General features: G+C 43.0%; 1 protein-coding gene across 12 annotated transcripts in view; it reads left to right on the top strand.

Moving 5' to 3' along the window:
- Positions 1-13,107, top strand: part of DMD (dystrophin) — a 1,318,095-nt gene extending 1,304,988 nt beyond the window's left edge. For 9 of the 12 annotated variants that reach the window (XM_068155047.1, XM_068155048.1, XM_068155046.1 and 6 more), the window contains one exon: positions 11,806-13,107. In XM_068155047.1, the coding sequence (XP_068011148.1) occupies positions 11,806-11,903 (98 nt within the window). In that variant the 3' untranslated portion in view covers positions 11,904-13,107. Of the gene's footprint in view, positions 1-4,155; positions 4,188-11,805 lie in introns of all 12 variants that reach the window. The other 3 variants (XM_068155051.1, XM_068155054.1, XM_068155055.1) reach the window with 1 other exon arrangement.
- Positions 13,108-13,610: the final 503 nt, after the last annotated feature.

Raw genomic sequence — 13,610 nt, 5'->3', positions numbered from 1 at the left:
ATGTTTTCAAAGCTTTTGCTCCATAGAGCTGTTTTTTAAAGGGCACCAAAGCTTCATAGTATCATTTTGAATGTATTTTTTAAAAACATGCATTAAACCAATGTTGTCATAGAACTTCATAAGCAAATCTCAGATGCAGTAACTTGTGTCACTACATACCTTTTATAGATTTTGTCTTTGATTGTTTCCTCAGTTTAAACTTTTGCCAGTTCTTGGCATTTCCTAAGCAGCAGAGGACCTCTATGCACCTTATACAGCTGATTGTTGGTGCTCAAAGCCAATTCATTTCTGGAGAGGGAAATGCTGCTGAGTACTTGATGATTGCTATCCTTAAGGAATTTTTCTTCCCCTTTTAATCTACAAGGCATCCCTATCCATTCCTTTTTTACTTTGCTGCTCCCAGCAAATTCACAACTGCTGCAGCTGCTTCAAACAGCTGCTGTGCTAACTCAAAACAGATGTCAAAGCCAGAGGTTTGACATTTAGTGGAAATCTACCATTAAATACCACCTCAGTGGTTTATTTGACCCTGCTTGATAATGGGCCACAGAGGAAAACATTTTCATGCTGTATTTGTGCCCGAGCTACTAAATCTCCAAGGAATTGGTTCACAGTTAGAAATTAAGATTGGCAGGCCGGTATATTTAAGGCCAAACTGATCTCTTGTGCAGCACTGAGTTAAAAACAAGCTGCGCAGCTTTGGGTGGATCTCATGGTGGACCAGGCAGTGTTTTGAGGTTACAGTTTTGTGGCAAATGTTTTCCAGGAAGGAATCTCAGAGGGAAGTTTAGAGGCCGAAGGTTTTGAGCTAACTGAAGTTGGTGAGAGAGCTTCCCAGGCTTTCAATGCAGAGTCTTTGCTGGTAGATAATGAGGAAATGAGAGCCAAGTGGTTAAAAATGAGATTATGGTGGTTTAAAAGAGCTAAGAGGCCATAACATCATGTGAAAACATTTGGAGAGGGATGGTCCTCACTGCTATTATATATCATAGTTCTGCTTAATACAAACATTGCCTTGTTCAGTGAAATTACCAGACTCCATAGCAGTAAATAAATGGCACTAAGAATAGCAGCATCTTTTCCAAGGTTTGTTTTATTTTTACCTCAGTCATATGAAGACACACCAGACACCTTGTTCTCCCCTCAATCTTTCATCAGCCAGGCTCCTTTAGGAATGGGACTGCTGTCCTAAGTGGAACTAGCAACTTCCAGCACTGCAAATAATGCAGTTTCTCTGACAACAGAATGTCTTACCACACAGACATAGTTCGCACTTTAGTGAATCACTGGAAGAGTAGCCCAGGTTATACTGTAGAGTATTCTGGAAATACTCTACCAGATGAGGTACCCCAGCCTCTTTTTGACTGTATTCCTTTCTCTGTGCTAAGGTCCTACATCCCACATCAGTAAACTTACATGACTGTGATCCCTTATCATTCCTCTCTGGCACAACAGCACTGAAGTGGCTGAGCTTCTCTGCAGATTCCTGCCAAGATAGGGATGGGAAGGACTAGGTCTTTTGTGATTTGTAATGCTCAGTCCTGATGAAAACTGAGAATATATTAATGAATTAAAACAAAAACAAGCAAAAAGCAACTTCAAGGGACCTTTTTTCAAGGAAAAAAAAACCTGTTTGCAGATGCAAATCTGTCCCCTCTGCAGCCTGTTCCTCTCCTGAGTTCAGTGTGAAGGGCAGTGCAGTAGATGCCTTGCGTTTTCTGCTTTCATCTGAGTCTTCATAGATGCATGAAGTTTTTATTAGTGGCTCTGCCTTCAGGTTTGATTTAATCACTCTCAGTGTACCTTTGCCTGTGATACAAAGTCATGTAGATTTCCAAACCAGAAAAGGCTCTTCTATATTGTATGGTCAGGAAATCTTGATTTGAGCAAGAACAGTAGATCATTAGGCACCCATGGATTGTGTGTCAATATTTTGATGCCTTATAGAATACAAATCGTCAGAGCTGCAGCAGTACAGGCAATCTTATTCCTCTCAATTTATGCCAAACCATACCCCTTGCCTTAAAACTTAGAGACACGCATTCATTCTTATGCAAAGAGGAAAATAAAGTAAAATCCATTAAGCCCTTCTTAATCTTCCTCCAAAGGAAATTAGCTGTTACTGTAGCAGTGCTACTTTTTGTTGCATTTAACAAATTCCAGGGCTGATTACTCCCCACAGACTTTACTCATCAGTTGTTTTGTGTGGTGCAGAGCTACCCCAGTTACCCTTAAATACATTCCTTTTCCAGCAGAATCCAGTCTGTCTCATGTAGATATTTAAATTAGACATTGTCTAGCTGCAGCTTTAGGTGCTTGTGCAGACAGCCAGGCATTTCTTAAGACCTTCAAAAACATCTAGTATTCTCTGTGTAGGCAGCTCCTTCTCTCCGCTTGACCCAAGCTAAACTGTCTTCTGCTGGATCTCATTCATGCCCCAAGACTCTTGTACACCCAACTGTACTGCAGTTTCTGGAGGATTTAGGGAGACCACCTACTCACCTAACCTTTGGGGCTCTTCTTCAGAAGACTGAAGTATACCGTGGATTTTAGATCTTCATTTTCAAGGATTTTCTGTTACATGATTTGTATTGGTAAGCAGGTCTGATCTTCCCTCCTGGGAACCATATTTTAGGGAGCCAATGGCTCCTGATAAAAGTGCCAGAAGAGGTTACAGGTGTTTCTGTAAATCCCAGAGAGTTAGGCAGGCCTGCAAGGTGAAATCCTTAGGAATTAAGTGGCACCTTTCCAAAGTCACACACTTTGGTACCTCTGTGCACCACCACCTTATGTGGTATAGACATAACCTGATCTGAAATAAAACACCTTTTGTGGAGCATGACTTCAAACCTATTGATATCATTTCTAATAGCAATTATGCTATTGTGGAGGGGAAGAGGGAGAGGGAGGGAATTAGACTTCCCCTGTTTAGTAACCTTTGCTCTCCAGGCCCTTCAGAGGTTGCCGAAACTGTTTCTGCTGCTTGGAGTTTTTAGTTCAGTAGCTCTGACCTGTGGTGGTCAGTGATGCCATTCACTTTCTTCTCCCTCTCCTCCTCTTTACTGCCTCTGCTCAGCTTTGCCCTGTTGCTGACCCATGTTCTGCTCCTTGTAAAATACCAGCAAAGCTATTTATTGTCTTCTTTCTATTGTCCCATGGGCTTTTCCATTCCTAGAAAAAATCTCAACAGCAATTATGTTACTGTTCTGCCGACCAGTGTGTTCTCCCATATATATCTGTCTCTCTTGCAGTTGTGCTATACACTCTCTGCAGTTACATCATTTCCAGCTCTGGGGCAAAGATTGTTCTCTTTCTTGTACAGCTTCTGCTGCAGTGACTTTCTCATCTAAGAGTAAAAAGTCTAACCACAGAGATGCTTTCAGTAGTGCACCAGTGACAGCAGTGCAGTGATTCTGGTTCTGGAGGCAGCGAGCACCTTGCTGCCACTGGCTGTGTGATGGGAAGGGGAGGAGGCGGGGGCAAGAAAGTGTTTCCACTGTTGATTGACACCTGGCTTTCTCTTTTGAACAAACAAGTATGTTTGAGAAAAATCAGTAAGATCAAAGTATGGCTTCTGTGAAGGCTTGTGGGGAGCATCTTTTCAGCTAAACCCATGAATGACTCCTTCGCTTTTGCAGTACAACTTGAAAGCTGTGGGATACTTTCCCTTTTTTCCCCTTTTACTTGATTTTTTTCTCCTCCCTCTGCCCCCTCAGTTTTGCCATGTATCTTGAATGTGAGCACGTTATATTCCAATGTACAGCTCAAGGTACAGAATATGCGAGTGTGCACGCCCTGATGTATGTATGACTGTATACCTATAGGTGTGTACGTAGGCCATAATAAAATACAAACCGTCTGCATGAATTGATTTGACATTGGGGAAACATGATTTGACCACTAATGCTGGTATTCAAATGGAGAAAAATTGGATGCTCAGAAAGTGAATTCAGATCTTCTCAGCTCAGCATCAGCAGTGGATTTCAGTGCACTTCTGGTCTTTGTGTAAAGCAGCGATGTGGCTGGTTTATATTAAAATCCTAGATGGAAATGGAACTCTTCTAGTATAAAATATATATTCACATGTGATTTTATTACTTTTTTTTTTCCTTTCTTTTCTGATATTTCTTCTATTTCCTTTCTCTGATGCTAAAGGAAGAAATGCCTCTGGAAAGCCAGTGAGAGAGGTTAGTGAGATGCAGGCTCACTGCCGTGGCTTCTGTTTATCACAGCTTGCTTTCTGTGCCCAGCATGCGTGTGACAGCAGCACGAGTTTGCTTGGGTTTGCTGAAGGGCGGGGGTGGCTTTGTTTTGCTTTGGGTTTGTTTGATTTTGCTGTGTGCATTCCTCATGTGTGCTGTAACAGTGGTGTACCTCTCAACTTTCAGTGGAGACGCTGTCAGCTCAGGGATCTGCATTTTCCTACAGCCTCCCAGAGGCAGAAACTCAGGAGTGAGGAGAAGGAGATAATATGTTGAAATTAAGCTCCTGTATGCTAAATGTGGTCAGCAAATCTGCTGCACACATTGATTTATGTTCTGTTGCTCTTGTATGTAAGCACAACAGGGAGACCCATGTCTCTTGCTGCCCTGCTTACATACTGACAACTGTATTTATATATCCGTGCCAATGTATCAGCTATCATCTCCAGTTGTTAAATACTTGTTTTCTTTTGCTTTAGAACGGTGAGAGTTGAGAGGTATAAGAGATTCAGGTGTTTTAATTTCCTGGCATACTACTACAGAGTGAAGGATGCTACTAACATTCACCAGCTCCACCAGCAATGCAAATGGGCAGTGGTTTTTCACTGTGCACATCAGACATGGTTGGTTTGATGCAGAATAGATTTTAGAATCTGTTTGTCGCTGCTTGTTAACGGAGGAAAACGTTTTGCTCTGTGTTGTCATAGCACCTTTGAAAGTATTTCCAGAGAGCCTTGATTTTCCCTCTGTGAAGCTGCTCTTCAGTCACCAACCAGATAAAACATTTGCAAGATGAATTCCTGGTGAAAATTATTATTAAAGATAAAATATTCAGAGACTGCCTGAGTGTAATTGCAAGTAGCTGTGAAATGACCTTTCCTGTGCAGAAGATGCTCACTGTGGATGAGACACAAATTGAAGGATGACTCAGTTTGCAAACTTCTGCTGGTGCAGAGAGGCAGGGCTCATGGAAGCACACTGCACTGGGGTTTTTACCAGAGCTGTTGTGAACCGCCAGTCACTGACAGGCTACCCTGGGAGAGTCATTAGTCATTGGAATGGGCTGCCCAGGGAGGTGGTGGAGTCGCCATCCCTGGAGGTGTTCAAGAGGAGATTGGATGTGGCACTTGGTGCCATGGTCTAGTCATGAGGTCTGTGGTGACAGGTTGGACTCGATGATCCTCGAGGTCTCTTCCAACCTTTGTGATACTGTAACCTATACTACTGTAACCTAATGTGGGGCCTTGAAATACAGCAGGACTTGAACATCCCTCCTGTGAAGAAAGACTGGGAGGCCTGGGGCTGTTTAGTCTTGAGAAGAGATGGCTGAGGGGGGATCTTATCATCAGCATCTGTAAATATCTGAGGAGTAGGTGTCCAGATGAAGGTGCCAGTCCCTTTTCAGTGGTGCCCAGTGATAGAACAAGGAACAACAGGTACAAGCTAGAACACAGGAGGTTCCACCTCAACACAAAAAGACACTTCCTTATGGTGAGGGTGATGGGAGTCCTGGAAAGGCTGCCCAGAAAGGTTGTGGAGTCTTCTTCACTGGAGACTTTCAAAACCCACCTGAAAGTGTTCCTGTGCTGCCTGCCCTAATTAATACTGCTTTGGCATTTAGTTGAACTCAGTGATCTCTGGAGGTCCTTTCCAACCTCTAACATTCTGTGATTCTGTAGGAGCAGGCACAGGTCCAGCTATTTAGAGATGAAAGATCTTCCATTCAGGTTAAGTCTGTCCTGAAATGGCAGATCCTCTCATCTGGATCAAGAAAGGGTGCTTAGGATATCATGAACGGACTACCAATCCAGAAATTTTATGGAAATTATTTCATATTGAGCCTTGCACATTCTTGGCTCATACAGTCTGGGAATTGTTCTCCAGTTCAGCAAAACACACTGATTTCCACTATCATTGTTTGTATTTTATGTACATTATTCAGACAAAGCTTCTGCTGCTGAGGGCATGTCCTACCTGATCAGATTCCATCAGCTCAACCCTAAAAACTTTATTGTCAGTGAATCACTCACCTCTCTCCAGCTGTATTTGTGCTCACTTACAGTTCCAGAGAGGGCTTGGTAACTTGCAGAGCTGGATATAAAACACAATTCTCCAGCTGCTTAAGAAGTGTATGAGTAAAGAAGGGAACAGCTTTTGCTTTATGTATAAATCCATTAGCTCCAGGGCAGATCATGCAGTTTCAAACCCAACCTGGCCAGGTTTTGACCCCATTACTCACATTAGGTATTGTTTTCATGTGTAATCCCATGGATCTCATAGCATAACTCAATATGAATGTGGGTATCAAAATCCAAGCTATCAATGGGAAGGATTTTTCTTCATTGGGGAAGGGTTAGAAATCTCTGCTGCTGAAAAAAGGCACGGCATTGTGTCAAGTTCCTTAATTTACTTGCTGTCTCCTCACTCGAGTCTGAATGCTTCGTGTTCATTCCTCTGACAAGCAGAAGTAAGATTGGTATTCAGTTTCTGCACACACACCCAAGGGTCTTAATTCCAGGAGAGCTTCTAAAGCAAATTCACCTCTAAAGCAGATGTGAAACACATCATTCTGTATGTGACCAGAAGTGATGTAGTTAGTGCCTGGTGAAAGAGGTGTCTTGTGCTCTCAAAGCAAATGCACCTGTGTTAACATCATCTCCAGCTGATAAGTCTAAGCTCATATTGTCCCTGTCCATTTTGAGCTTTATTGCTGCATTTCAGAGTGTGTGCTAGTTTATTGGGGGGTTGGGTTTGTTTTGTTTTTTTTTCTTACACAGTAGCATCTTTCAACCTTTCAGTGCCTCAAGCAGGAGAGGCACTGCTTGAGGAGAGAATGTTTTTCAGCTTTAATGTTTAAAAAAAAAAGAAAGGCTGAAATGAATGCCTTCCTTGGTGGCATTACTTTAATAATGTGAATACTAATGAGTGGCTGCCTGTGATTTATATTTTTCTACGTGCTTTGAGGACAGCATTTTTCCCATTTGCTTCTTAATTAAAAATGTCAATGTCCTACATTAGTCTTACAGAGGGCTGGTAAGCAGTATGCAGCAGAAGCATCTGAGCTATATAGAAACAGTGCATTCGAGTGCTTACTTATTTAACAGGCACTGCAGAAGAGGCTGCATTCATTGCACATACACTACCAGGAGATTATTGCCTTCTGTTAGTCTCAGCTATTTGCAGTTGTGACTGACCTAGCTATTACTCCCATGTGGAAGAGAGGCAAAAAACCCCCTGAGTGTCCACCAGTTGAGTGGTTGGAGTCCAGCTCTGTTGCCCACTCCTCTGGCCAGACTTCCCACCTCATGACTGTACTGGAGAACTGTGGTCCCCAGGCTGTTGCACTTTACAGTCTAGCTATTAACACAAGCTGCGATCAGCAGTGGTTTATGGTCATGCTCTGAGCTGTAAACTCAGATGGCTCGGGAGGAGAGACATGATTGTTTAGTTGTTCTGCAGAGGACATTAAGACCTGTGCTAGAGGGGCAATGTGGATGGTCTGGAGAAGAGGGAGTCGTATCTCCTTAATCACTCCAGTGTGCCTCTGGGCAGCTTTTTTGGAGAGAGATCAGATTTGAAGCATGGTTATTTCAAAATTATGACAGCAATGAACAGTGGAAAGAATAAAAAAAAATCTAGCAAATATTCCTGTAATTCTTATGTATTAAAAGAGTGTGTAGGGATCCTTGGATGCATGAGGTCTTCTTGGCCCATGTTTTAGTGGCTTGAACAGTTCCGCAGTTTGTAGCTACTGTGACATATTTCTGAAAGACTTTTTGGCTATATTTTTGATTGAAGTGATTCTTTCTAGACCTAGCTTCTTTCTATAAAGCCAACTTTCCTTTGTTTACCTGTGAGTAGTGCTGGAGTCCCTGAAGAGCCTTGGAGTCCCACTGTTGTTTCTGGGAACAACAAATCTCAACAAATCTGGACAAGAGACCATGATCCCTCAGTCAGTGGTGTCTCTCACAGCTGGCTAGCCAGTTATGACTCTCACCACTGCCCTGTCTTGTCTGTAGGTTGCTGCAGGTGAGGAAGAAGGAGATTACTTAAAGCCCTGAGAATTCTTGAAAGCAGTTTGCAGGGTGGGGATGTTTGTGGGGATGCTACAGGTCACTCCAGTTATTACCACAGTGATTCCAGTAAAGCTTTGATAGCACAGGATACAAGTGGACTCTAAGCCCTGTCAGAGTTTCAGCAGAGCAGACCATACCAGTGGCAGTTACTTTCCTGTTTATGTAAGCATCTCTGGGTTTGCTTTCATAGGACTTGGTCAATTTTTTTCACTTTCCATGGTGGAATTTGCTGGATTGATTTCCGCCTGCAAAGTGCCAATGAGAGAGATTATCCCTTCCATCTAAACTAAATGTGGTAGCAGACATTTACTTTCAACTATGTTTTGATCAACACTTGGCAGCAGTTTTTCATAAGCTGTTACTTGATGTGCTGATGAGCAAATTACAGGTTTTTGCTTAGGATGAATGGGATGGCTATACATTAATGATTTAGGGATGAAATTGCCTTTTGCTGCATCTGTTTCCCTTTGCATAACGGCAGCTAGCAAAATGTCACCGGATCAGAACCAAGTATTTCTTTCTGGCAAACTGTGCTGCACACAGCACAGCTCACTATTGAACTGTTGAGAATCATTTAGGTTCTGCATAGTTCTATGTAAGGGAATCACAAACTAGTAGTGAAATGTAAAAAGGTGGTAGTGGTTCTCCAGAAGAAATCAACTTCTCTGGGTATTTTGCGGGTCATTTTATTTTCTATTCCGTAAACACTAATGAATATTAAATATGCATCACTCCAAGCTCTGTGGCAGTGTGAGCAGTGCATGACTACCATAACATTTGACCATTTGGAAGAGGATGGTGAGTTTAATTTGCCCCGTAGGGAAGGTTCATTCCTGTTGTCAGAGAAATAATTCAGTTGTGTCAGGAGACACACCCACCCACCATGTAGGTGAGCAATGGTAGGTAAGGACTGCATGAAAGGTGTATCCTGGATACCCTGGCCACGTAATTTCTTCATTTGAGTGTTCCTTCTTCAAGCACCATAGTGAGGACTCAGCCTCCAGACTAACACAAAGTGTTCCTGGGAAGCAGCATTGTGCATGGTGTTGCACCTCCTATGTTTTTCCAGACAGATACTCCATTGCAAGTACTCGGAGGGAGTAAATCAAACCCCTCAGGCTATATCAACACCCAGTTTTAGTAAGTAATACCTCCTATGTCAGATACTTTCAGTTGCTGGCTCTCTGCAGCTTGGGGACTTGAGGTAAAGGTCACATGCGCTTCTTTGCACCAAAATTACTTTCTTCAGTGATTATGTTCTAATTCCTTTTTTAACTCATTTATGTGTTTGGCCTCAACATCAGCCCGTGGTGATGAGTTCAGTAATGCAGTTACATGCTGTGTGGAGTATAATTTCCTTCTGCTTGTTTTAGGACCTTCTGCCTGCTTGTTCTTCCTTGCCTTTGCAAGAAACCTTGAACACTCACTTCTTGTTTTGGATCTTCCTCTCATAGAGTGCTTAGGTCTCTGTCATATTGCTTCATCAATCATGTTTTTTCAAGAGGGGGACTCCAGATGGGATTCATTATTTTAAACCGTGATGCCTTTGTCTTCTGAGATGTCAGAGGGTATTTGAGACAGTCTTAGGGTGCTTGCATATCTGACACAGGACTTGCAGGAGACCCACACTCTTCTGAACAGCAGCTGGAGACCAGGCAGGGTATGCCAAATGTCTAAAATGGCAACTTTTGGTGATACAGTCTCCCTCCCTTCAAGTCTGTTTAGTCTCTAATTGTGTTGAAACCATTTCTTACTGCTGATCAGCATTGCTACCTTTCCTTTCCATTTGCAGTGGTGGTAAAATAGGTGTGAGAAGAAGTTACAGGTTTCATCTCTGCATTTGTGTCCCTTCTGTGTGGGAGGGCCGTGTGTTGTGGTTATGGTTGAGGAGAAATGCACAAGTGAACCACTGGGTATCGGTTACTTGATAGTTGTGACACTTTTGTTTCTGCTGGACTGCTGTCTGAGAAGCAAAAGTGATTGAGTAAACTGCAGCCACTTATTTTGGGCATCATTTTAAGTATCCTGCTGGGACCTCTTGGGTTTAATGATTTAGTTAATTACCACTGATCTGTTCCTGTTTTACTCCTCGATAGAACATTGAATTGTCAAACACCTGCAGCATCACCAGTGGGAAACTTTTCTGTGATGTCAGTGGAGTTGATCCTTGCTTTTGGTGAATATTCATAGTGATAAAGCCTCATCGCTTCGGGGGGGTTTCTTCAAGCACAAAGGTGCTGGCTTCTTGTCAACATCGTTTAGCAGACACTTAAGCCACAACTGCTGTTAAGTGTTCTGAAAAACTGGCAACTTTTGCTCACAGCAACATAATTAGAGTCATCAAGGAGACTGTACAAAGTTCCCTCTGGGGTACTCCGCTGGAGCCGGCGGTGAGCAGTGTGCATGGAGAGCAGAGGATCTCAATATAGGAAGAACATGGACCTGATGGATCAGGTCCAGAGGAGGGCCATGAAAATGATCACAGGGCTGGAGCACCTCTGCTAGGAAGACAGGCTGAGGGAGCTGGGGTTGTTCAGCCTGGAGAAGAGGAGGCTCCGGGGAGACTCAGTAGCAGCCTTCCCAGTACCTGAAGGGGGCTAAAAGAAGGATGGAAAGAGCCAGTTTCCAAAGGCCTGTAGTGACAGGACAAGGGACAATGGCTTAAAACTAGAGAAGAGCAGATTTAGATTGGATATCAGGAACAAGTTCTTTACCATGGATGTAGTGGAACACTGGAACAGGCTGCCCAGGGAGGTGGTTGAGGCCTCATCCCTGGAGATATTCCAAGTGAGGCTCCACAGGACTCTGAGCAGCCTGAGGATGCCCCTGCTGACTGCAGCGGGGCTTGAACTAGATGACCAGTCTCAAGCTGTGCCGGGGGGGGTTTAGGCTGGATGTTAGGAAGAAATTATTCACAGAAAGAGTGATTAGCCATTGGAATGTGCTGCCCAGGGAGGTGGTGGGGTCACCATCACTGGAAGTGTGTAAAAAGAGACTGGATGAGGCACTTAGAATGGTGTGGGTTGGACCACTTGTGAGAAACGAACTCACTGCTGAAAATTCATAACCAGTTTATTATAAAATAAAGGCAACACAGCACTGGGCACATAGCGAGTTTGCTAGAGGCGCACCCCAACAACACGAGTTGAACTGATATAGACGGCAAACATACATATTCATATATTAAAACGTACATATTCATATATTCCCCAGCACGCTCCCACCCCTCTCCATCAGGACAGACAAAACCTGCACTTTTGACCTGGCCAGTCTTTAGACCTGTTGGCACCTCCCCTTTCTCTCCCAATACCCCACACAATACAGACCATCAGCCCAATGATCCAGGCCCAACGATTGGGCCGCCCCGGTCCCCAGTAATTCCCCTTGCGAAAGCCAAATATTATAACCAGATTCTCACACACTGAAGGTACTATGATCTGTGCTCAGGCTTTTCTGCGCAACGTTCCTACCAATCTGCTGCCATCTCTTCTTGGTTTAATTTCCTCTCCTTTGATTTCCTTTTCCAGGCCACGATGTAGGGAGCCTTTTCCACATGGCAGGCGACTTGGGAAGAGCGATGGAAACCTTAGTGACGGTGATGACCGACGACAAAGCGTTAGAATAGCAAAGAGAAGCGTTTCACGACTTCAGGCGTCCCCCCGCATGGTTTTTATAACATTCATACTGCAAAGAGGATTAGACTGTAAGAGTTTACAAGAGAAAAAAACAAAACAAAACAAAAAAGATTAAAAAAATCTATATTTTTGTGAAAGGTAGTGGTACTATACTGTAGATTTCAGTAGTTTCCTAAGTCTGTTACTGTTTTGTTAACAATGGCAGGTTTTACACGTCTATGCAATTGTACAAAGAAAAAACAAACAAACACAACAAAAGCAAAAGATAAAGAAAACTACATGTAAAAAAAGAAAAAAGAAAAAAAAAAAAGACTCCTGAGAGCTCAACAACTTGCCATTTCTTTATAGGGAACGCATTTTGGGTTGTTTAAAAACGAGAAAAACAGAACCATTTCTAACAGTTATAACAGAAGATTGTAAACTACAAAGTGTGCTTTATAAAAAGAATTGTTTATAGAAACCCCCTTTAAGAAAAAAAACACAACAAAACAAAACAAAAAAAAGTCCCCCTCCCTCCCCCCCCCCAAAAAAAACCCCACAATAAAATCCTGAGGCAGTGCATTTGTTTAGTATCATTTCAGCTCTGTGACTGCATCAGAGAGATTCATGTCCTGTGTTCTTTTCCTTGCCTAGCAAAAAGAAACAGAAGAGAAAATAAAAGTATTTTCTGCAGTGACATCAAAACTACCAACTTACATTTCTTATTGGTTTTTGTCTGACTAGGGCTGGCTTGAAGAAAAACAAAACAAAAAGATAAAAAGAAAAGAAAGAGAGAGACTAAATAACCTCCTGACCTTGCAAGGAAGGCAGTGCTTTCACCTCTTTCCAAGCAAATTTAAGGATTACACAAATCACACAGCTAGTTTGCAATAATTATATGAAAGAGCACATTACATGACAGAGCCTGCAAAAAAAAAAAACCACACCAAACAATCAAATTTTAAAGTAAAAATAAAAAACCCAGAAGAAAGAAGGAAAGGAAAGAATTTAATGACCATCCTTGCATGACAGAATTTCCCTCTGCTAACTGAATTCCTGAATGCTGTTTGTAAAGGAATATAGATTAAGCCTGTGGACCTCAGTGTCCAGTGCACTGCTGGCCATGGCCCACAGCCACTGCTTCAGCAGGCGTTGGGTACAGCTCTCCCCCACCCACTGCCACTGCTGAAATCATCCTTGCTGCAGAGGAGAGGAGAGGGAAAAATAGGAAGAAGTTCCCTTCTGACCCCCTTGTGGGGTCAGGTTCTGACCCAAAGCACAAATAGGTTACTCCCAGAGCAGCTTCGCTTGTCCGGCTTCCAGTGCGGTTAGCAAGCATGAAGCTGCTCGATCCTCTGAAAACTAACCCCAGAGCTTTCTGTGTCTCAGCCTGCTGCAGCAGCCAGTCCCAAGGAGCTCTAATGCTGCAAGCAATCTTTGGGAAAGGCTGCAAAAGAGTTACTGCTGTTTTTGCGCGTGTACGGTGATCAGGTGAAGGTAGCCACACTGCTCCACAAGATACTTACCACCAAAACAAAGGCCCTGGTCCTTTTTCCTTCCCTAGTTCTCTCGATAAGCAATCCCACACAATTAACAGTAATGTGAAGAACAGAGAGGAGCCGGTAGCAAAACAGATTAGCCAGCTTGACTGCAGCTCTGGAGAGGTAGGTTTGGGTATGAGGTGCTGTCAGCAAAAGCTTTACCACTTGATTTTTTTC

This window comes from Melanerpes formicivorus, unplaced genomic scaffold, assembly GCF_026170545.1.
Source record: "Melanerpes formicivorus ecotype bairdi unplaced genomic scaffold, bMelFor1.0.p_v2 SCAF_30, whole genome shotgun sequence".
Taxonomy (NCBI): Eukaryota; Metazoa; Chordata; class Aves; order Piciformes; family Picidae; genus Melanerpes; species Melanerpes formicivorus.
The sequence above is the reverse complement of the archived record's forward strand: the minus strand, read 5'-3'. Positions and strand labels throughout refer to the sequence as shown.